The 21,288-nt window shown below is 54.2% G+C and overlaps 7 protein-coding genes across 7 annotated transcripts; 3 read left to right on the top strand and 4 right to left on the bottom strand.

The window, feature by feature from the left end:
* Window positions 1–110: 110 nt before the first annotated feature.
* On the top strand, window positions 111–2,047 carry BDW47DRAFT_117006 (uncharacterized protein; the record flags this gene model as incomplete). The annotated part of the gene is made up of 3 exons (XM_024815019.1): window positions 111–134; window positions 205–330; window positions 431–2,047. 3 exons carry the CDS (start codon window positions 111–113, stop codon window positions 2,045–2,047), a joined length of 1,767 nt encoding a protein of 588 aa, XP_024672820.1.
* Window positions 2,048–2,353: 306 nt separating this feature from the next.
* Window positions 2,354–5,564, bottom strand: BDW47DRAFT_131157 (putative beta-glucosidase; the record flags this gene model as incomplete). The annotated part of the gene is made up of 11 exons (XM_024817255.1): window positions 5,139–5,564; window positions 4,962–5,054; window positions 4,795–4,902; window positions 4,653–4,729; window positions 4,491–4,598; window positions 4,259–4,437; window positions 4,139–4,207; window positions 3,863–4,078; window positions 3,510–3,807; window positions 3,202–3,440; window positions 2,354–3,137 (listed from the first exon to the last, which is right to left on the bottom strand). Exons 1-11 carry the CDS (start codon window positions 5,311–5,313, stop codon window positions 2,354–2,356), a joined length of 2,346 nt encoding a protein of 781 aa, XP_024672819.1. The 5' UTR covers window positions 5,314–5,564.
* Window positions 5,565–6,449: 885 nt separating this feature from the next.
* On the bottom strand, window positions 6,450–9,275 carry BDW47DRAFT_20127 (DUF803 domain membrane protein). The gene is made up of 2 exons (XM_024818434.1): window positions 8,076–9,275; window positions 6,450–8,011 (listed from the first exon to the last, which is right to left on the bottom strand). Exons 1-2 carry the CDS (start codon window positions 9,073–9,075, stop codon window positions 6,510–6,512), a joined length of 2,502 nt encoding a protein of 833 aa, XP_024672818.1. The 5' UTR covers window positions 9,076–9,275; the 3' UTR covers window positions 6,450–6,509.
* Window positions 9,276–10,065: 790 nt separating this feature from the next.
* BDW47DRAFT_131155 (26S protease regulatory subunit 4) lies at window positions 10,066–13,998 on the bottom strand (the record flags this gene model as incomplete). Its single annotated transcript, XM_024817254.1, has 4 exons — window positions 10,066–11,965; window positions 12,620–12,624; window positions 12,753–12,950; window positions 13,067–13,998. 4 exons carry the CDS (start codon window positions 13,996–13,998, stop codon window positions 10,137–10,139), a joined length of 2,964 nt encoding a protein of 987 aa, XP_024672817.1. The 3' UTR covers window positions 10,066–10,136.
* Window positions 13,999–14,735: 737 nt separating this feature from the next.
* On the top strand, window positions 14,736–16,382 carry BDW47DRAFT_104328 (E2 ubiquitin-conjugating protein UBC1). Its single transcript, XM_024812298.1, has 4 exons — window positions 14,736–14,996; window positions 15,153–15,545; window positions 15,604–15,908; window positions 15,970–16,382. The coding sequence occupies exons 2-4, from the start codon at window positions 15,285–15,287 to the stop codon at window positions 16,142–16,144; spliced, it is 741 nt and encodes a 246-aa protein (XP_024672816.1). The 5' UTR covers window positions 14,736–14,996; window positions 15,153–15,284; the 3' UTR covers window positions 16,145–16,382.
* A 250-nt stretch (window positions 16,383–16,632) lies between these two features.
* Window positions 16,633–18,201, top strand: BDW47DRAFT_131153 (TFIIH complex kinase subunit CCL1; the record flags this gene model as incomplete). Its single annotated transcript, XM_024817253.1, has 2 exons — window positions 16,633–17,158; window positions 17,248–18,201. The coding sequence occupies exons 1-2, from the start codon at window positions 16,811–16,813 to the stop codon at window positions 18,199–18,201; spliced, it is 1,302 nt and encodes a 433-aa protein (XP_024672815.1). The 5' UTR covers window positions 16,633–16,810.
* Window positions 18,202–18,868: 667 nt separating this feature from the next.
* On the bottom strand, window positions 18,869–20,939 carry BDW47DRAFT_20089 (ATP-binding cassette family ATPase ARB1). Its single transcript, XM_024818433.1, has 2 exons — window positions 20,321–20,939; window positions 18,869–20,259 (listed from the first exon to the last, which is right to left on the bottom strand). The coding sequence occupies exons 1-2, from the start codon at window positions 20,882–20,884 to the stop codon at window positions 18,991–18,993; spliced, it is 1,833 nt and encodes a 610-aa protein (XP_024672814.1). The 5' UTR covers window positions 20,885–20,939; the 3' UTR covers window positions 18,869–18,990.
* Window positions 20,940–21,288: the final 349 nt, after the last annotated feature.

Here is a 21,288-nt window from a genome sequence, read left to right as displayed (position 1 = left end):
CTTTTTCCTCCTCTCTTCTTCTTTTTCCTCCTCTCTTCTTTTCCCTGCAGCTTCTTCATGATTTCTACTGCTTCGATCTCTCCTGTCGACTTCTATCCAGCCGATCCATCATGGAGTCCGCTCCACTCACCTTGGTATGTTCCTCCATCCCCTCAAAACAAAGTCAACAGGATACCCTGACGCGAGAACTTCCTCCTGGACAAGGCTCATACCCATGCGCGAAATGCAGTTCTGGAGACTCGCAAGTCTAATCCTGTAGCAGCCAGTGAAGAACATGATTTGGCAGCTGGCGAGTTTGCAACCGCCGCCCAACAGAGTGCCGATCGCGAAGTATGACATGATCCCTTCATAGCGATCCAATCCCATCCCAACCAAGTATAAACTAAGAAACAGCGTGAGTGAATACTGACATAATTTTCCCCTCCATAAGGCTTTACGGACGCTTCACCTTCTGGAAGATCATCATAAGAAACTCGCTCAGATCCTGCGTTTCCAACATGAGCACCCTCCATCGGCCCCCGATCCCGCGGGGGAAAATTCTCCACTGACCCCAGTCGAATCCGCCGCCGCGAAAGAGGCGCTGCATGTCCCTCCCAAGCTGCCTACCCAGGTGCGACTGCCCACGCGGGAAACTTCGTCCATCGCGAGCAATCTAGCCTCGGCGCGGGGCATCCCTGCCCACCCGCGCCGGGCATCTCCCGTCTCCCCCACGCTGTCGGCCCAGCAGGCGGGGGCCAAAATGGCCGAGGGTCCGTCGAAGATCCCAACCGGCCAGTCCAGACTCCGAGGCACCCAAGCTACGGCGACCAAAGAGCGCAACCGCAACCTCAACTCCAGGGACCCCCTCCCTCCTCCGTCCCTGGGAGCCAGCCCCACCGATGTCACCTCCAAACAGTTCGTCCCCGCCGACATGGCGGAATCGCCCCATGCCACGCATCGCGAACCTCCCGGTGAGGAACCCTTCCAGCGGTTCTACTCCACCTTTGAAGGCCTCATCTCCAAGATCTCGGCTCCCCTAGCCTTTGCCGGCCTCCCACTCGGCGCAGACTCCACCCCGTCCTACCAAAAGTCCACCGCGGAGCCGAAACTGGACCGCCACCCCGCGACCTCCGACCGCTCGAGGCGATCCGCCGACCCGGACATCAGTAAGATCTTCTCGCGTGCGGCCCTGCGGTCCCTCCGGGACCCCAATGGTGGCACGGGGCCCATCACGACCACGAGCGCCGCCGAATCCTTCTACGTCGTGCCGACCACGGGCGGTACTGTCTCATACGCCGGCATCCTAGGCCGGGGCGAAGGGGCAGCACGACGGAGCAGTCTTGACGACGGCGACGACGACTTTGTCGATGCACGCGAGACGCCCCCCTCGCCAGAACTCCGTCACAGTCTAACAGGCGGAAGAGCCAAGAAGGGACGCGCCGCCGGCAGCGATAAGTTCACCAGCCTGCAGAACCCAAAAACCATGGAAGAACTGCAGATGGAGAACCAGGCCCTACGCCACCTATCCGACACGCTGTCCACGCGTCTCCACATGTGGGAAGTCAACGCGCAGTCGTCATCAATGGCCCTGCAACAGTCCCTCCGAGCCATGCACCACCAGAGCCATCCGTCCCTCGAGAGCCACCGCCCGCAGTCCCCCTCAACAGTGACAGCCTCGGCCATCACCCCGCCCCAGGAACCATCGCCAGGCGACCAAGACATCCGCATCAAGGAACTCGAAGACCTGATCCGCCGCAGCGAGCGCGATCTCGACAAAGCCGGCCGCGAGAACGACAAGCTGCGCGACATCGTCGGCCGCTACCGCGAACGATGGGAGAAGCTCAAAGAGGGCGCCAAAACGCGCCGCGCTGAGGGCCGCTCCGCCGTGGACCATGCATCTCGGAAAAGTCCAGCCATCCCTCCACCCAACAGTCCCCGTCCTGCTGCGACTGGACATATCCCGCCCCGCCAGACGTCAACGCGAGCTGAGGTTGATGGCGGCGACACGGAGAACGACACTACTTCGACAAACGATGCTGAGCCGAGGACGGATGCGTCTGATAGTTGAGATAGTCCAATCATCGTCTTTCTCTCTAGTCCTACTACTGAATCCTTACGCATGACGCTAATGACGATAATGATAACGATACATTCGGGTTTCACTTTTCTTTCAATTGAAGTAACATCCTACTGACAAGCCCTACACAATAGCGCGTTGTCAATCTTCCAATAATACAAAGATAGCAATACAACTCAATTCATACTTCCCTACTCTCATATTCTTTATCCAAAAACTAGCCCCTTATGATAAAATACATCGAGATAAAATAGCTCCCCCCACCTCTCCCTCTAACCAACCAACAAACCAACCAACCTACTCCACAGTAAAAGTAGCATTCCCCCGAATATCACTCGAGCTACTCCCAACAAGCACCTGGAACGCCCCCGGCTCAACAACATACTTCATCGCCGAATTCCACAGGCCCAGATCCTTCACCCGCAGCGGGATTCGCACAGTCTTCGTTTCCCCCGCAGGGATAACAACCTTCTCAAAGCCCTTCAGTTCCCGATTCGGCACAACGACACTCGCATACTCGTCCTTCACATACACCTGCACAACCTCCGCCCCGTCACGGGTGGGGTGGCGATTCGTGACGTCCACCTGCACGGTGACCGTCTCCGCCTCGGCGTCTTTGACAGAGCTCTTATCCAGCTTGACACGCCCGTACTCGAAAGTCGAGTAACTCTTTCCGTAGCCGAAGGGGTACCAAGGGAGCGGACTACCCAGGACATACTGGTGTCCGAAGACGAGGTCCCCGTCGTCAGACTGGGATCCCGAGTCCCCGATGGAGCGGCCCGAGTTCAGGTAGTCGTAGTAGATGGGCAGGTCGCCGACGGAGTGGGGGAAGCTGACGGAGAGTTTGCCGGAGGGGTTGTAGTCGCCGAAGAGGACGTCCGCGAGGGCGTGGCCGCCTTCTTCGGAGGGGTAGAATTGTTGGAGGAGCGCGGAGGTGGCGTTTGAGAGCCAGGGTTCAGTGACCGGTTTGCCGCTGGAGAGGACGACGATGGTCGGGACGCCGGTGTCGACGATGGCTTTGATGAGGGGTGCTTGGGCGCCGACGAGGGAGAGGTCGTTGACGTCGACGTGCTCTCCGGTCCTATTCGGTGTTAGTTTCTTCGTGATGTCGATCTTCAGAGAGTAAAGAGGGAGGGAAGAGGTACGTTGCGTTGAGACCCTGCCATAGCTCTTGCTGGTCTCGCGACCAGGTTCCGACGACGACGACCGCGACGTCGGATTTCTTCGCCGCTTCGACGGCGTCGGTGAACCCCGACTCGTCGTTGCTCCATCGCTCGCATCCTTGTGCGTAGTGGACGCGCGCTTTGTCGCCAACGGCGGCCTTGATGCCGTCTAGGGGAGTGACGCCACGATACTGGCTCTTGTACACGACATAATCACCGTACTGTTTTCGTTAGTGAGTGTCTCAAAAATTGACTGGATGTACGGTATTCTCCGTTCAAAGCTCACGTACGTTCATGAAGCCGTGGGCCATGGGCCCGATGACGGCGATATCGCCGCTTTTCTTGAGCGGGAGCACATCGTCGTGGTTCTCCAGCAGTACGATGGACTCTTTGTCGAGATCTCTGGCCACTTGCACGGCTTCCTTGCTGTGGATGAGCTTCTTCCACTCCTCCGGTGGAGCAGCAGGGTAGGGGTTCTCGAAGAGGCCCATTTCGAACTTGGCTCGCAGCACTCTCGATACAGCAGTGTCAACAACCTCAATATCGAGCTTGCCTGATTTCACCAGCTCGGCGATTTTCTGGAAGTTACTGTTGGGTTGTCAGTCGCCACATCACTTGCATACACTCGGTACAGATCACGCACAATGAACCACCGCCCATCTCGACGTCGTTGCCTGCCGGAAGCGCCTGGAGCGTGACGGACTCCATGTCGATTGGCGAGCTCCGGCAGAGGTTGAACGCATTGCACAGTCTGTCGGTGGCGCCAGCATCGCTGATGACGAAGTACTTGTAACCCCATTCTTCGCGCAGGATTTCCGTGAGAGTGTGGTAGTCGGAAATTGCGGGGATGCCGTCGTATCTGTTAGGGTACATATTAGCATGGCGAGTCGATAACATTTGACGACCGTCTAATACTGACGAGTTATACGCGCTCATAATGCTCCATGCTCCAGCATCGATGATCGACCGCTTGAAAGACTGAAACCAGCTGCAGAAAACAGTCAGCATGCGTTCTCAAACCTGAATAGACGTTACCAACGTTGTGCGCAAATGCCTCTCGCCTCCCTGAACAGGTCCGGTATTCAGTCCCTGCTCAGGCTGGCTGAATCCGATAAAATGCTTAACCATGGCGGAGACATTTGTGCTCTGCAGGCCCTTGGTATAGCTGTATCCAATTTCGCCCGAAAGGTACGGGTCTTCCGAGAACGTTTCTTCAACCTGTTATGCATCAGCTATAAATTGTAAGTGATCATACCACACGGTGTACTGACTCGGCCAAATCGAAGTTCACGAGCCAGATCAACCACCGGGGCAAAGATCTGGTTCACACCGAGAGCGCTGGCCTCTTGCCCGATAAACTTGGCCATTTTATAGACCAACTAGACATGGTTAGATCTAGGTTGAAAAGAATTTTGACCCAATGGTATACTGACATCCTTATTGAACGAACAACCATACGCAATTGGCGAGTTGTAGATCGTTGCATTTCCGATCAAGAAACCATGGATACCTGCGTTGTAGGATACAGAGTAAGTATATGAGCGCAATTGAAGAGTTCAATATAAGAATGCATACCTTCTGTCTGCACAAGGGCCGGAATCCCGAGAGTGGTATTGTGGATAAGGTAGTCTTGAGCCCTCTTCACGTTCGTTGCGATCCAATCCCAGGGAACAGGATACCCAACTACAAGCTTCGTTAGAAGCTTAAATACTCCAGCAATGCCTTTAGTTCGAGGGTCATACCATAAAACATCCCGGCTTTCAACTCCATGTTTTCGACCAACCCCGTGTAGTTAAAGTCGCCAGTGGTGTCATTCATCCAATTGGTGATATCGCCTGCAGAGGATCAGATGAGAGACTGTCAGTGAGTTTTCTTTTCTTTCTCACGCAATCTGTGCTGCTTCTATGAAAACAACGCACCTTGAATCAATTGTGCCATCTTATCCTCAATGGTCATCCGGCCCAATAGATCACTCACTCGGTCCTCCACAGGAACCCCAGCATCTTTGTAAGGAGGAGTCGCATCTTTTCCAGCAACCAAGCTAGAATAAAGTCCCAAGGCTAGCAGACTCTTCGAAAGCAAACCGTTCACCATCTTCACGGTAAACAAGAAGCAGAACCTTTTCGCAGACAACTCCAATCACGCAGAAACGTAAGAAACAGAGAAAAACCACACCCGGCACGCCCAGCTATTTATTTCTAGTCTACCACATGCCCAGATCCCGTTAATAGACACCAGACAGGTGCATGCATGCAAAGAAACCAATATCGCCTTGCCTGGCTAGAGGGTGGATAAAGACGCCAACCCAGTCCCCGTTTAATAAGAGGTCCTAAACCGGGGGCAACTCCGATTCATAATCCAAGACCAGGGTATGAACCCCCCCGATCGCGACGCCCCGGTCGCATCCAAGCTGCGCGTCGACCCCCCACCCCCCGACTCCGCCCTCGTCACGCAATGCGCCCCCCCCCCCCCCCCCCCCAGCGAATTATACAACTCAATCGGCAATCATCGCCTTCGAAAGTGGAGCGAACGACATCGCGCGACAAAGACTAGTTACTACTGCAGCGAAGGCAAACTTGGAGATATCTGGAAATTGAACCTATATTCCCCCCAATCAGCGGCCGTTCGGGTAAATTGATGGGTTGGAAATGAGGAAGGACAGCATACCCTGGCTTAGTTCTTGCGCTATCTTTGCGAGGTTGAACTAAAGTGAATGCGGGGGGAGATAGCCCGTCTTTTTCTTCCCACCTATCAGTGACTGTGATGGCTAGGTTGTAGGAACCGATATGGCTCGACTTGGAGATTAATGGATAGGTTCAGGTGGTGGTATTCGGTCTTGGCTCCAAGGTATGTTATGTAAAAGGATTGGCAAGGGTGAGAAGGGCATGAACGAGAATTATTGGAGAGTGGAGTAAGAAGGATGGGGCAAGTTGGAGATTACAGACGAGGAGCTTTCCACCTCTCGCCTCCGCTCCCCCTACTCTTATACGGGGTACTCGTCATGCTACGAATGAATCCTTCTCAATTCCATATTGAAATATAACCACTACCAGATTTCAATCATGCAAAGAATGCTATTGCAACTGCGCTATGAACAACCGCAATCAATCAACCTCCCAACGCCAATGCGCGATGTTTCTACAGGTTAAACACTATATACTCAAAAGATGAAAAGCGCTTGCGGATGACGAGGGGAAAGACAAAGAGCGAAGATGAAAGAGAAGAGCACAGGTATCATCCATAGAAAGAAGGCGACTAGCCATATGTACCTGGACAATTAACCAGTGCACTTATGTCCGCGAGTTGGCGGGATCTAAGCGAGGTTCCTGATCGTTGTTTGGTGCGTTCGCCGGATGTCCATGCTCACTACTTGGGGTTTGGGTCGTCGCTTGTGGCTCCGGGCTGTCGTTTGGTCTATGCAATGCACCGCCGAGCCAGTTCAGTCCGCCGCTCCAAGAGTCACTGAAGCTTCGGAATCGAGATCCAGAAGCGAAATCGTCCTCAGACGGGTTGACGGGCACGTTCTCGGCGGGCAACACGGGGGTCGAGTGACCGGCAGTCGTTGCCTCTGTCGCAAGATGGCCCGTAGAATGCAGCCGAGCGGTAGCCAATGCAAATCGAGGGTCAGGTGCATCTCCCATGCTCGCATCGGTCTGAGGTCCCGGTGCTCCCGTCCCGTCATTTCCATCGCGGCCAAACTCAAGGTTGGTCGTGCTCAGCTGTTTCCCGCGACTCGCTCGGTGTCGGCTCCTCCGCTCCTTCACCGGACTCATCTCCCCTCGACGCAGTGACTCGGCCACGACAGCACTGAAGCCTGCGGAGATCGTTGGGAGGATGGTACCCGGAGAGAAGCGCGACGAGAAGGAAGCTCGCAGCCTCTGCGCCGGGGGGGTCTGCGGGACAGTGTTACCCCGTGCGGATTGAGTCACTCGAGGAGGCGCGGGGTTGGTGGCCTGAGGACTGCGGGCTTCGCTGCCGGGAGCTGGAGGGAAGCGAAGAAGGAAGGACGACTCAGCAGCTTGTTGGTCGGATTGGGCTGGGGGTGTGGTCGGGCGGTGAATTTGGGGTTCGGCGCGTGGGGTTCCAACGGCCTGTCTTGCGGAATCGGCCCAGGGGTTCGAGAAGAACGACTGCGGATGCATCGGAGAGGAAGGCGCGGGAGACGGTTGTGTAAGGGACTCGGCAGTCAATGAGCCAACAGGCGAGGATGGGGTGGGAGACACAGCGCCTCGGGAAGTGTGCTGGTGTTCATCGACTTCACGACTCAGTAGTGACCCAGGAGGCGACCGTAAATCATCGTCATCATGGAGCTCAGGGGCTTTTTGCCCAGGCTTCAGCACTCTGGCCACATGAACGGGAGGCGACAGATCAACCCTGTCACGATATCGCTCTCCGCCGGCTAACAGCCCGATAGCCTCTTCCTCGTCGTCCGGCGCATATGATGACTCGTCGTCGCTGCGCACTCGACCACTAGTAATGAAATAGACGCCAAGGAATGTCAGAAGGCAGCCACCGACAAATTTTACCGCTCGGTCTGGAGTGAAGGACCGAAAGTCCTGATACAGAATTGCGCTACCGACGATCACTGAAAGTGTGAAGAGCACAAACTGGGTCGGAATGACTTGAGTAGAGTCGAACCGTTGAAGAGCACGGTTTATATAGCGAATCTGCATCAAGGCGCTGAAGATAAGGACGAACGCCAAGAGATACGTTATGGGAAACGTGATGACATGCCACAGTGTGAAAGAGAGCAGCGATGAGACGCCCTTTGTCGACAAAGCTGTATATCCTCCTAGATCAAAGTCAGCAACAAGCGTGCAGTAAGCATGGCACATGCTTAATTTCGCGAAGCCTACCAAAAAGAGCCACCAGGCCGACATCAATAAGGATGGTCCGCTGCCCATACGTCCCACTCGCCCACATGAGGCCCACGATCAACGCTGCCGTAAGACCCAAGTACAGCTCGAACTCCCAGCGAGTAATCATCACCCAGATATCATGGGGTCCAATCTTCTCCTCCGACGACTTAGCACTGAGAACCACAACCACGGCACCGGCAACCGCAACTATCACGCCCCAGAAGTCGCGTTTCCTGAATTGCTCCTTCAGCATAAAGGGCGCGATGACACAGTTCGAAATCAAGGCAACAACCCCCAGTGGGGACACGATCGACGCTGGTGCGAAACCGTAGGCCATGAAGTTTCCCACCTCACCCAGGCACATGAGGATGATACCCGCCCACCAATACGGAGAACGGAGGTATGATTGACGCTGCACGTCGTGTTCGCCGGGCCGCGCCGTTCTGTCCGATAGGAATGATTCACGCATGCGATGCTGAGAATCCGCATCGTCGTCCCCATCCTCGCTTCCCTGATCGATCTCAATATGGGGTTGGTCGTCGTGCAGGAGATCCTCGCTGGGGGACATATCCCGGTAACGACCAAACTGTCTGGTCTGCGCCCGGCCTCGCCCAGCTCTCTCATTGTCGTCCGCCGATGTAGCACCGTAGGAACCGAGCTGTTCCTGATCTGGGCTTGAACGCTTCCAATCCAGCTCATGCTTCAGCTTCTCATGTGTCCATTCCCGATCAATTCGTATGTGTGCGTAGCGTTGAATATTGAGCGCCAACGATATCAGCACGTTTCCCACCAGGGCCGTACAGATACCGATGAGCGATGACCATTTATGCAAGTGTCCCCCACCACTATTATCACCATCGTGTCCAGGTGTAGGCATAGGTGTGTACAGCGGGTCAACCAACGAAGGATGCGGCACGAGAGTCGGCGTCGGGATGGCGGAAGAGACAAGCGCTGTCAGCAGACCAGCTGCGAGAGGCACCTCCCGGTTGAAATCCATTCGGAATCGGGAGTCGAACGGTTTTTGTTATTAAAAGTCCAGCTGGGGAAGAAGCGAACAGGGAAAATCAAAAAGATCGCTTTGCTTCCGAGGGGCCCGCTGACTCCGCCAACGCGTCTTGGAGCCGTGACTCCGTAAATCGCCCGACCGAATCGACAGAACAGGCTGTCTAGGAAGGATCTCGGATTCCTCTCAATTTTGGGGAATAACCCTTCCGATATTGTCTCACGGCTGACGCCCTATACGATTGTTCGAGTGATGAAAAAGACCCGCATTTCTGTGACCTCTGGCGGTTGAGTCGGAATTGTGTCGGTTATCTCGTTCGCTGACAAGGAAGGTTTTACTCTCGAGGAGTCGGTGACCGACGAAGGTATCCGTTTACAACAAACAGATGACCGGAATAGCAGTGTCGCATAGAAGACCGACAAAGACAGGTAGTCGGTGAAGTCGGGGGTGAAGTCACCCAGCAGGCGGCGTTCGAAAAGGGAGAGAGGGGAGGAGGATGGAAAAGACTCGGGCACTTAAAGTGACCAACAACCCCCAAAAGGTAGACAAATCACACGTGTAGAGTCTAAGATAAAGAGGAGAAATACGCGACCAAGCGCAGCATGGTAGGAGAGAGGGGATGAGCGAACGAAATGGGCGAAGTTCAAACCAGACAAGAACTATCGGCTTGACTGAGAGATGCACGGACGGCACCCCGATCGTCATTGGCCCGTGGAGATCCAACTTTCCACCGTCTCCATCATGGCGCATTGTACAAGCTGGAATTGTCAGACTCCCTCCCCCGCTTGCTTTCAACGTCATCGGGCAGATTGTAGCTAAAATTGGGATGTTGGGTTTTTCGAATTGAAGGGGTGGCTTGCATCTACCGCTTATGTGTTTGTTATCATGATGTCAAGGGGCTCGTTTCTATATCCAAGATACTATATTTCTACATAGAATGGATGGATACCTCGCCATAAGGAATAACAGCAGAGAATGCTTATAGCCAAAGTCGCGCTTATCATCGCAATATAATTAGATATCATACTCATTTTTGATGTACTCTGTGCTTCATGCTACCGCCTTGTCTTCTTCTTATCTGGTCCCTCCTCCTCTTCATCATCACTGATTTCCCGATAAATTGTCGTGGGCTGTGTTTCTTTCCAGGCCTTGGTAAAGATCGGATCCTTCTCAGCTTTATCCGCATACTTCAACAGAGCCTCCCGTGGATCTTCGTCCCGCATGGAACTGAGAGGGACATGCTCGCGAATATGTTTTTCATCCGGCTTGGACTTCGCGAAGGGGGTTTGCTGCGGCATGTGAGGTCGTCGAGGGTCTTTGGGACGACCGGAGGCGGTCATGCCGATGGTCGGATGCCGCGCCGACCAGGTCGCGGAGCTATAATGAGGTACACCGTTGGATCCAACAACCACGGAATCGCCGGCTAGGCCTTGGGTCAGGTCCATGGTGAGGGTCGGGTCGTCGTCAATATGCCGGCGCTTGGGCGCCTTGGACATAACCATGGCAGCGCCCTTGGTGGATGTGTTAGGGTTGTAGAGAACGTGCGTCTCGGAGTTCCCGGAGCCCGTGATGATTTGGTTAAGCTTCTCGTGCCACAGGACGCTGATCAGCGGGGAACCCGGGGTGACGGGCGTCACCAACTCGGGCCTCAACGTCGCCGGGTTCAAGATGTGCAGATGCCCAGTCTCTGAGCCCGTCAGGATGTTCGCCGAGGTGGGCGAAAAGACAATGTTGGACGACGGGTACCGGAAGGAGCTCGACGGATGAGCCACGGTAGTAACGGGTTGTTTGAACTTCCGCGTATCCCAAAGCTTGATGGTATCGTCGCCGCCCTTGGTAACCACCAGTCTCCCATCCGCGCTGATATCTATCCCACTTGTCCAGGTATCTCGGACATGGGCATCGCGGACTTCCGCGCTGGGCCGTGTATACGGCCCATCCCCACTCCACATCATCATACTCCCGTCCAAGGCCGTCGCAACCAGCATATTGGAGCCGCCCTGCTTCGGGGAGCCCCATGCGACAGCGGTCATCTTGCTCCGACCAGCGGATCCAGCCACCCTAGATTTATGCATAATAACCTCCTTCTGCGACCGGCCCATGTTGGCATCCCAGATGCGCACCGTACTGTCGGACCCTATCGTGGCGCACAGATTCTCATCCGTAGGGGACCATACTCCGCCCGTAGCCTCCGAGATGTGCCCTTTCGTGTTGTTCAAGTCCCGCAGGTACATATCCCCCTTGACAAACTCCGTAATTGTATCTCCATCGCGACTCAGGATCCGAGGCTGCGCAGTCGCGGAAACCACCAGCACATAGCTGGGCGATAGCGGGTTAAATGCGGCGTAATGGACGGCATGCGCCTCCTGCGCGGCGGACTGCTTCTTGGCTGAGGGGTCGACGGATTTGAAGGCGCGCACGGTGGATGGAGTCATTGAGGCAAAATCATGGAGCTTAATGGTGCAGTCAGTCGATCCGGTAATCAAGCGCGCCCCAGCGGGGTCGGCTGTCAGGGTGGTCACGGCGCGCTCATGCGTCTTGATAGTCAAATCGTGCGACACGGGAAACTCATCCTCGTCGTCGGAATCGTCCGAATTGTCGTCGCTGTCATCGCTAGAGCTGTCATTATCTCTCCGAAGCTCCTGTCCAGCTCCAGTGCCGACGTCGGTGTTTTCCGCGCTGACCAAACCTGCTTTTTCGGCTTCGCCGTCGGACTTGGCTGGTGGCGTGTCTGTCCGCTTCGTACGATCTATCTGGGAGCTGACATCGACTTTCTTCTCCTGCTTGCCGAAACTGGTGGGGAAGAACTTTTTGAACGCTTCCTCGTCGAATCCATCCATTATGAACTGAAGTCGTGTTGCAGTGGTTAAAGAATAACGAACACCTTGGACAGAGATCGATCAACCACGGAGTAGATGTTGCTTCGTTTGGCGTGTTTGGCGTGTTTGTTATCTGGTTTGTTATGACGGAATGATCAGCAGAGCCTCATCCATATTTAGCGATATGATTCGCCGGACATCGATGGATGGTATCACGTGGACACCAAACCGCGCTAGTGAAACCTCGAGATGGACTTTTTGTGAAAACACCATACAAATCAGCCGAATCAGGTCCCCGAATCGGCGATGTGAAAAGTGATCATTTTTGGGCCACTTTACAAAGTTTCTCAGAATAGGAAATAAAGGACATTTTTGGAATCGCCTCGGCGAGCTGATTACAGCCGTACTATTATTATATTACTGAGACTGCTCTACGTGGCGTTAACGTGGGGTGCAGAATATTTTTGACCCCGTTGCCAAGCTATCTTAAAGTAAGAGGTACCAACACATTTTGCGTCCCATTGTAGGGTGAAATAGCATTTGGCCGCCCAGGCTACATGATGCTTATGGCCACACCACACTCGGTTCGACTTGGTTGTACCAGTCACACAGGTGCCTACATCCTTTATGATACTAGACATAACTAAATAACATGTCTATCATGGACTTCCTGGCTTGGTTGGACTAACAACGTTCGCTCTGATATGAGACTCTACTACGTATACTACAAATCGTGATAGATGAGATATGGTAGCAGTATTAAGTTCATTTCGACGATTGGTCAATCGAACCAACGCACTCAATTGATTCAATGTAGAACTCAGGTAGTCACACCGACGTATACACGCTTACAAGTACAACCCCTCCACCGGGCCTCCGTCCTGCTTCGTCTTCATGATTCTTTCCCTGGCGGAACGGAAATCGTCCATCTGCACCCGCATGCGGCGCTCTCTCAGCGCCATCAACCCAGCTTCGGTGCAAATTGCGCGGATATCGGCACCGGACAGATCATCCTTCTGGTTGATGAACTCATCCAGGTCGACGTCATCGCTGATTGACATCTTCGAGGTGTGCAAAGTGAAGATCTTCTTCTTCGTGTTTTCTGGGGGCTGTTAGCGGACTGATACGCCAACCAATATAAGAAAGAGGGAAAGGACATGATAAACTTACGGTCAGGGGTCTCGAATAGAATCTTCCGGTCAATACGGCCAGGGCGGATCAAAGCAGGATCGAGGGTATCAATCTTGTTCGTCGCCATGACCACCTTCACATCTCCACGGTCATCGAAACCATCCAGCTGGTTCAGAAGCTCCAGCATGGTCCGTTGGATTTCGCGCTCACCGCCTGAAGTGGACTCGTACCGCTTGGTACCGATGGCATCAATTTCGTCAATGAAGACAATTGATGGTGAGTGCTCGGCAGCCACCTGGAAGATCTGTCGCACCAGACGCGGCCCATCACCAAGGTACTTCTGGATCAGCTCACTACCAACGATCCGGAGGAAGGTAGCGCTCGTCTGGTTGGCCACTGCTTTGGCGAGGAGAGTCTTTCCCGTGCCCGGAGCACCGTAGAGGATGACACCCTTTGGTGGTTTGATGCCCATTTCTTCGTACAGTTCCGGGTGAAGCAAGGGCAGCTCCACCGACTCCCTGACTTCCTGGATTTGCGACTCGAGACCACCAATGTCGGCGTAAGTCTCGCTAGGAGCTTTGTCCAATTTCATCACCGAAACAAGGGGATCGGACTCCTCGGTCAACACACCGACCACCGAGACCGACTTGTGATGCAGGAGGATACTGGCGCCCGGCTCCAACAAATCCTTGTCGACGAACGACATGATGGATACGTAATACTCGGGGCCCGTGGCACTCGAAACGATCGCATGGTCATCATCGATCAACTCCTCCAGGTTACCCACTCCCATGGGGCTGCCTCTCATATCGTCGACACGGCCTCTCTCGTCGGCGTTCCGATCCGTGATGTCAAACTCACCCCGGCTGACGGGATCTTGCGTCGCTTGAGCCTTAGTCTTGCGCAGACGCTCCATGTTTTCGACGTACTCCTCCTCTAGCAACAAGTGGTCATGTACGCGCTGCATTCGGAGGTAACGTAATTTGCATCGAGACGTCGGGAAGATGTCTGGGAGCTTGGCAGCGGTGCTGGGACCGGCCTGCTTGCGCTTCTTCCGGCCGATGCGAGTCGTCGGCGGGGGGGGAGGCTCATATCTGGGCTTGTCCTTCTGAAGGCGAATCGATTTAGCAGGAGAACTCACGCTATCGTCGGGATGCAACCAGGACACCTACCTTCTTGTCCTTGTCGTCTCTTCCATCTCCACCGGGGCCTCCGCCAATATTGGACTGCTGGTTACCCTATTGTCGAATTTGCATTAGATAGATGAAAGGAGCTGGAGACCGCTGAAGCCAACAAGCACCGTTGGACGCTTACCATAGTCCTGAACTGTGGCGTATGTTCAGTGAAAAGACAAATGTCACAACTCGCTAGATCCTATCAAATGTACCCTGGGTCGTAGCAGCCCCAATCATAAATGAATTGTGTGAAATGATGTTTGGGGATGGAATGGGGATAGAGATGGAGGAAGGATGGCAAAGGAAGTGCCGGCGATGATGATGACGAGCGCGCTGGGGAGCTTGCTGTCTCTCCTTGGCGTTTAGTCAGGCTCGCCCAACGCAGGATGGTCACGTGGTCCTCATCTCAACTGTGATGCCTGGGCGCCTTGGAATGGGCGCTAACCGGATCGAAGCAGTAGGTACCTGAGTCACCTAATGGCGGCCTGGAGCCTTGTCGCTGCCTTGGCTGCCTTAGGGCGTCGAGGCAGCTTGGATCTCTTCCTCAGGCTGTTGATGAGCTTGATCACCTTAATTACCTGGCACTCTCGGCTTCTTCTTCTATCTTCTTCTCTTCTCTTCTTCTCTCTCTTCTTCATCCTTCCTCTACCTTATTTCGGATACAGTTTGATATTGGAGACCCTTTCCCAGCTCTCTTTAGTCTACTCCCTCAGAAAGCTTTCCTTGTTTCCCTCCAGCTTCCCCGCTTCCCCATCCTTCCATACCCTCCGATATTCCACGGCAGTACCAGGTGAGGCGACCCCCCCTCCTCCCAGTTGATGACTCGACCGTCGGTTTCGCGACTTTGAATCACCATGTTTACTTTTTCTTTGCCCTCTCTCCTTTCCCCTCTCGCTGTTGACTGTCATCTTGTTGGGCCTTGACTAACCAGGTATATTTACCGCAGTACCTACCGCCTTGCACACCTTTCACCTGCAGCTTCGTCATATCATCGTCAACCCAACCGTCTTCCTTCAACCAACTGGGCCGCATCTGACACCTTCGACCCTATCCTACCGATAGACCACCAGCGAGACCCATGGCTTCTAATCGCACCCGGCGTATCGTGAAGGAAATCGCCGATATCCACTCTGATACACATTCCGGAATTACGGTGGAACCCGCAGTGAGCGAAGATGACTTTACGCATCTCCGGGGCTCATTCCCCGGGCCGCCAGGGACACCATATGAGGGCGGTACCTACTATGTGGACGTCAGGATCCCCACGGACTACCCTTTCCGACCCCCAGCCATGAAATTTGAAACCAAAGTGTGGCATCCTAATGTCAGCAGCCAGACGGTCAGTTGCTCAAGATATCTCCCCGATATGGTAGAATGAAATTCTGATGGTTCCACAGGGCGCAATCTGTCTTGATACCCTCTCGACGGCGTGGTCGCCCGTCCTCACAATCAAATCCGCCCTCCTGTCCCTCCAATCATTGTTGAGCACGCCAGAGGCCAAGGACCCCCAGGATGCCGAAGTGGCCAGTATGCTCCTTCACAAACCGAAAGAGTTCCATCGGGTCGCCCAGGAGTGGGCTGTCATTCACGCAGGGGCTCCTAAGAAATATGCGGGCGAGGGAAGTGGGGGCGCCACGGATGAAACCCTGCGACAGCAAGAGCTCAAATTGAGGGAAGATCAAGAGAAGGAAGATTTGAGCAAGTACGTTGCCTCCTTTCTCCCATTCTCTCCGTTCGTCGTGGACTCATCATCATATGTACAGGTACGATGGGTATAACAAGGACCTGATCGATCGGTTCTGCAGTATGGGATTCGATGTGGACCGTGTCGTGAGTGCGTTCAAATTCTATGGGATCGATCGGATGGATGGGGAGGATTATGAGTTGGAAGAAGCCTATATGGGTGATGTCACCGCACGGCTTCTGGGAGAGCCTTGAAGAGGGCGGGGGTGAGCAGTTGCGATTGCAGGTAGTTGGATATTTACTGTCATAGCGATTGGGTGGTTCTGATGAAGAGCATGGTGCCTGGCGAATTTTTTTTTTAATCCATCTCCTTTTCTTTTCATTCTGACCTTTGTGTTTCTTCTGATATTTATTACCTTGTCATCTTCCTCAACTTATGCAGACACGTTGGACAACATGAGCTTGCTACTCGTTGCAGGATCGATCTTATTGGCTTTTGTGCCGTTTGATTATCCATGTAGTATGACGCCTCAAAGATGTCCACCAAGTTTTATACATCGTATATGATTTCTGGTGAGAGAGCAGACCATGACCTCGCAGGTAGTTGATCGGACCGTCGACCTGTCTATACAAAAGAGGTGGGGTGGAGACACCTCAGGCACCATACGGATATTATCGATAAGCGGGTGGATCAGCCTGGCTTCTTCTCCAACACTCCCAGATCTCAAGACTCACCGGAACTCCCTCAACCACCGCCGTCTCGCCTCCAATGCGCCCGTCAATCTAGCTTCAGACTAGTGGAAACAGCCATGCTAGAGGCCTGATTCGAAAACATCTTCGGTCACCCTATTCAACCCCACCCACACACCATACACCGTACCCAAGACAAGGCACCGAGCAAGACTTAGCCAATTTTGCACCATGTTCGAGGACGACTTTTATCGCAGCTCGTCCCAGTACCGGCACTGGTCATTTACGGAAACCTCGCTGCAAAAGTTACGAGCTACAACCAATGCCCAAGCCAGCGATCGAGTAAGGGCAGCACTGCGACGGGCACGCGAAGCCCGACAGTCCGCCAACTCGTCCGCAGCAGGAACCCCGACCCCGACCCAAGCTGGCAGCGACGCAGATAGCAAGGCGGGCGGTGCGGATGAAAAGGAAATTGAGTGTCTGACGCCGGAGGAGGAGCTCCAGCTGGTCAAGTACTACTGCGAACAGGTCATTCTCGTGGGAGAAAGCTACAAGCCGCCCTTGCCGACAATCGTGCGGGTAAGACACTTTCACAACTGCTGATATTGGAACCAAGCACAATCATTCCAGAAGCATCAATCACTAACGATTTTCCCGGGGGGATTCAGGCCACAGCCATCCAGTACCTCCGCCGCTTCTACCTCACCAATTCGCCCATGACCTACCATCCCAAGAACATCATGCCGTGCGCCGTCTTCCTAGCCACCAAAACAGACAACTGCTACATCTCGCTGCGCCACTTCGCCGAGGGCGTCCCCGGCGACACAACCGCAGAAGACATCATCGCCCCGGAGTTCGTCCTCATGCAGAGCCTCCGCTTCAACTTCGACGTGCGTCACCCCTTCCGCGGGCTCGAAGGCGGCATCATGGAACTGCAATCCATCGCCCAAGGCACCGGCCAACCGGCACCACACGTCCCCCACCAAACCTCCGACACCCTCCGTCGCGACCTCCTCGCCGTACCACCCGCCCCTGGCGCCTCATCATCGTCATCATCTATCACCGACCGTCTAGGCCGCGCACACACCACCACCCGAGACCTCCTCAAAACAGCCGCCCAAATGACAGACGCCTACTTCCTCTACACGCCCTCCCAAATCTGGCTCTCAGCATTCTCCCTCGCCGACCGGCCCCTCGCCGAATTCTACCTCAACACAAAACTCGGCCCCCCAACCGCCGATGACGACAAGAACAACCCTCTCGCCGAGCTCCGCTCCAAAATCTACCGCACCCTCACAAACTGCACCTCCCTCCTCCAATCTTACAATTCCCTCGCCGAAGACCCCTCCCAAAAGGCAACCGCCCGCCGCATCAGCAAAAAGCTCTACCACTGCCAGAACCCCGAAAAGGCAAACAACATCACGTCTGCCGGGCAGAAGCGCATCCCTGCCGCGGCCGCGGCGGCAGCCGCCGCAGCAGCAGGTGGTGGTGGGGACGGCGCAACGCCCGAAAGCGACATGGAGCGGATGGCGAAGAAGCGGAAACTCGAGCGTGAGCAGAGGGAGAAGGAAGGGCGGGATCTCTTTGGTGGGGAGTTGGTTGCGCAGCGGACGAAGGATTAGCCCGTGGCATTTTGAGCATTGTGTCTTTTTTTTTTTTTTTTTCTATCAATATTGAGTAATACCTTGGTTTGGGGAAACTTAATAGAATGGGTTGGCTACCTTGGTCATGTGTATTTTGCATATTCTATACTTGTATTACTGGAGTAGACTGGGCAAGAGTGCGCTGAGCAGGATTTTAGCTGCGGATATCATATACTTTGTTCATTGGTGATGCGCTATTGGATCTATGTAGAGAGCAGTAATCACAAAGCAATTGACAAGGTCATGCGAGAACTACCCCCGGCTTGCTACCGTATATACCTAGGTAGTAGGAACCCACTCAAGCACATACAGTAGGCCAAGAGGCCTGACAATGAAGAAACTTACAAAAGTCCAAGTCTATCAAGAGGCAACGAAGAAAAGTATACCCTAACCGTGAAAAAACATTCAATCCTGACACTCAAGTGGAGGAAAGGAAAAGACGAGGTATGAAACAGACCATCTAAAAAACAACCCAGGGCAGAAACAAAAGGGACTAAAAGAAAGAAACAAAAAGGTAACCACATGAAAGAAAAGATAAAGTTTAAAAAATCTCCAGATGAAAAATATCCCTCGCCGCCCGCTGTCAAATCAACGCAGGATGGTTCATCTCTCCTGTCCTAAAAAAGAAAGAAACAACTTTTTTCTTTTAGTGTGCACTGCTGGGGACCATGTTCATCCTGTTTTACGGCCATTTTTTTATTTTGCAAATGTCGTCTCTAGCATTCCAATCATGAAAACAAAAAAACAAGAGATAAATCTCTAGACCATTTAGACGGCACCGGCGCTGATCATCTTCTTGCGCAGGTGGTTCTTGTACTGGCCGATGCTACCCTCCCAGCGGGTGATGGTCTTGTTCTCGCACACCATGATGTCCTTGGCGATCTTGTCGAGCAGACGGAAGTCGTGGGACACGACCACGACACCGCCGCTGTAGCCGTTGATGGCGTCGGCCAAACTGTCGATAGTGGGGATATCCAGACCGTTCGTCGGTTCGTCCAGCAGGATCATGTTGGGGGACTCAATCGCCAGCAGGGCGAAGACGATACGGCTCTTCTGGCCCTCGGACAGGGTACCCATCAGGGCGGTCTGGGACTCACCGCTGAGACCGTAGCGGCCGAGCTGCTGGCGCCAGTACTGGAAGTCCTGACTCTTCTGGGGGAACTTGTCGCGGACGAATTCCAGCGCGGACTTGGTCAGGTCGAGCTGCTCCGCGGAGTGCTGGCTGTACATGCCGAGCTTCAAGTGGGTGTGACGGGAGACACGACCACCGATGGGGCTCAGCTTGCCGGTCATGAGACGCAGCAGGGTGGACTTGCCCACACCGTTGGGGCCGACCAGGGCCGTACGGGAGTCCATGTCCACACCGAGGTCGAGGTGCTCGTACAGGGTGTCCTCCCACTCACCCGAGTAGGAGAAGCTGACATCGTCGAAGGACAGCACGGGAGGAGGCAGCTTCTCGACATCGGCGAAGCTGAAGGAGAAGACGCGGTCGGGGATGACGGGCTGGATGAAGCCATCGGCCTCCATCTTGTCGAGGATCTTCTGGCGGGACTTGGCCTGTCGGACCAAGTTGGCGTAGGTACCGGCGGAGGCGATGAACTTCTTGATGTGGGCAATTTCTTCCTGCTGCTTGTTGTAGGCCTTCATCTGGTTCGTCTCCTGTTCGCTGCGGGTCTTGTGGTACGAGTCGTAGTTACCACCGTAGTAGAGCAGCTGCTTCCCGCGCATGTCGATCATGGTGGTGCAGACACCGTTGAGGAAATCCATCGAGTGGGAGATGAGGACCAGGGTGGTGTCCCACTTCTTCATGTACTCTTCCAACCACACACAGGCTTCGAGATCCAAATGCGCGGTGGGGTCATCCAGCAGAAGGAGCGAGGGCTTGACGAACAGGGCCTTGGCCAAGGCCACACGCATACGCCAACCACCGGACATGTCCTTGGTCTTCTTCTGGATGGTCTTCTTGTTGAAACCGAGACCCGTGAGAATCAGAGAAGCACGGACTTGGAAGGTAGAGGGATCCATTTTATCCATACGCTATCAAGGGAAGGGCAGTCGTTAGATCGAGTCACGGAATCAGGGTTCAGAAGTAACTTACGTCGTACAAGTCGACCAGGATCGGGCTCTCGGGGCCCTCATTCTCGAGGACCTCCTCGGCCTGCTGCTCCATGCGAGCCAGCTGGTTCTCGGCCTCGCGGACGACCCAGTCGAGGGCACCAAAGTCGGTGGCGGGGGCACCTTCGTTCAACAGGTAGACGTCGATGTGCTCGGGGATGGGGAACTCGCGAGTGGCGATAGACTTGAGCAAGGTGGACTTGCCGCAACCGTTCTCACCCAGGAGACCGTAGCGCCGGCCAAAGTTCAGTTCGAGGGTCGAGTCGGTGATCAAGACCTTGCCGTGGAACACCAGCGAGGCGGAGGTGATCTTCACATCACGAGACGAGGGCATGGACGACAGGACACCAGTCGTGACACGGTCCGAAAGACCATGCTTGTCCATCTGTGCCGTCAACTTATCGACCGTCTTCATCTTCTCGGTGGTGGTGGCGGGCTGCTCTTCGACGGCGTCGGTGGGGGTCTCATCGCCGCCCTTGCCCTTGCCCGGCTTCTTCTTGTCGTCGGCACGCTTGGCCATACGAGCGGCTTTGGAAGCAGACACCATCTTGACAGAATGGGGGGGTGTGAACAAGGAGGAGTGGGGTATAGAGAGAGAGAAAAGACTGGGAGGAGGCTTAACAGGCCTTTACTAGGTTGTGGGACGAGTTAAGCGTAAAGCTGAAGGGGCAAAAAAAAAAAATTAAAAAAGAAAAGGCACAGAGAACGAGAGAAGTGGATCCCAGGATAATAGCGGGGGGGGGAAGGGGAGTAGGTGGAAGGAGGGGAGATGAAGGAGATGAAAAGAAGAGTCTGCTAAGTGGGGTGGACTAAGGCAAAAAAAGTCGAAGCCCTTATCGATATGATGATGATACCTGAGGTGTAGATATCAATCCTTATATTGGGTTTTTTCTTTATTGAGCTGTTCTTTTAACAGACAACTGTCAACAATCAAACAGAGGGTATCTCGGT

Source organism: Aspergillus candidus (genome assembly GCF_002847045.1).
Source record: "Aspergillus candidus strain CBS 102.13 unplaced genomic scaffold BDW47scaffold_17, whole genome shotgun sequence".
Classification (NCBI taxonomy): Eukaryota; Fungi; Ascomycota; class Eurotiomycetes; order Eurotiales; family Aspergillaceae; genus Aspergillus; species Aspergillus candidus.
Note: the sequence above shows the minus strand (reverse complement) of the source record. Positions and strands in the feature narration are given on the sequence as shown.

What these genes read in the sequence shown, in the direction of transcription:
- BDW47DRAFT_20089 (XM_024818433.1), bottom strand. Translation starts at nt 20,884, where the DNA reads ATGGTGTCTGCTTCCAAAGCCGCTCGTATGGCCAAGCGTGCCGACGAC. An exon ending in TCCTGGTCGACTTGTACGAC is followed by an intron (nt 20,260 to 20,320) that starts GTAAGTTACTTC and finishes TTCCCTTGATAG; the next exon opens with CGTATGGATAAAATGGATCC.
- BDW47DRAFT_20127 (XM_024818434.1), bottom strand. Translation starts at nt 9,075, where the DNA reads ATGGATTTCAACCGGGAGGTGCCTCTCGCAGCTGGTCTGCTGACAGCG. An exon ending in CGGCCTGGTGGCTCTTTTTG is followed by an intron (nt 8,012 to 8,075) that starts GTAGGCTTCGCG and finishes ACTTTGATCTAG; the next exon opens with GAGGATATACAGCTTTGTCG.
- BDW47DRAFT_104328 (XM_024812298.1), top strand. Translation starts at nt 15,285, where the DNA reads ATGGCTTCTAATCGCACCCGGCGTATCGTGAAGGAAATCGCCGATATC. An exon ending in CTAATGTCAGCAGCCAGACG is followed by an intron (nt 15,546 to 15,603) that starts GTCAGTTGCTCA and finishes ATGGTTCCACAG; the next exon opens with GGCGCAATCTGTCTTGATAC. An exon ending in GAGAAGGAAGATTTGAGCAA is followed by an intron (nt 15,909 to 15,969) that starts GTACGTTGCCTC and finishes TCATATGTACAG; the next exon opens with GTACGATGGGTATAACAAGG.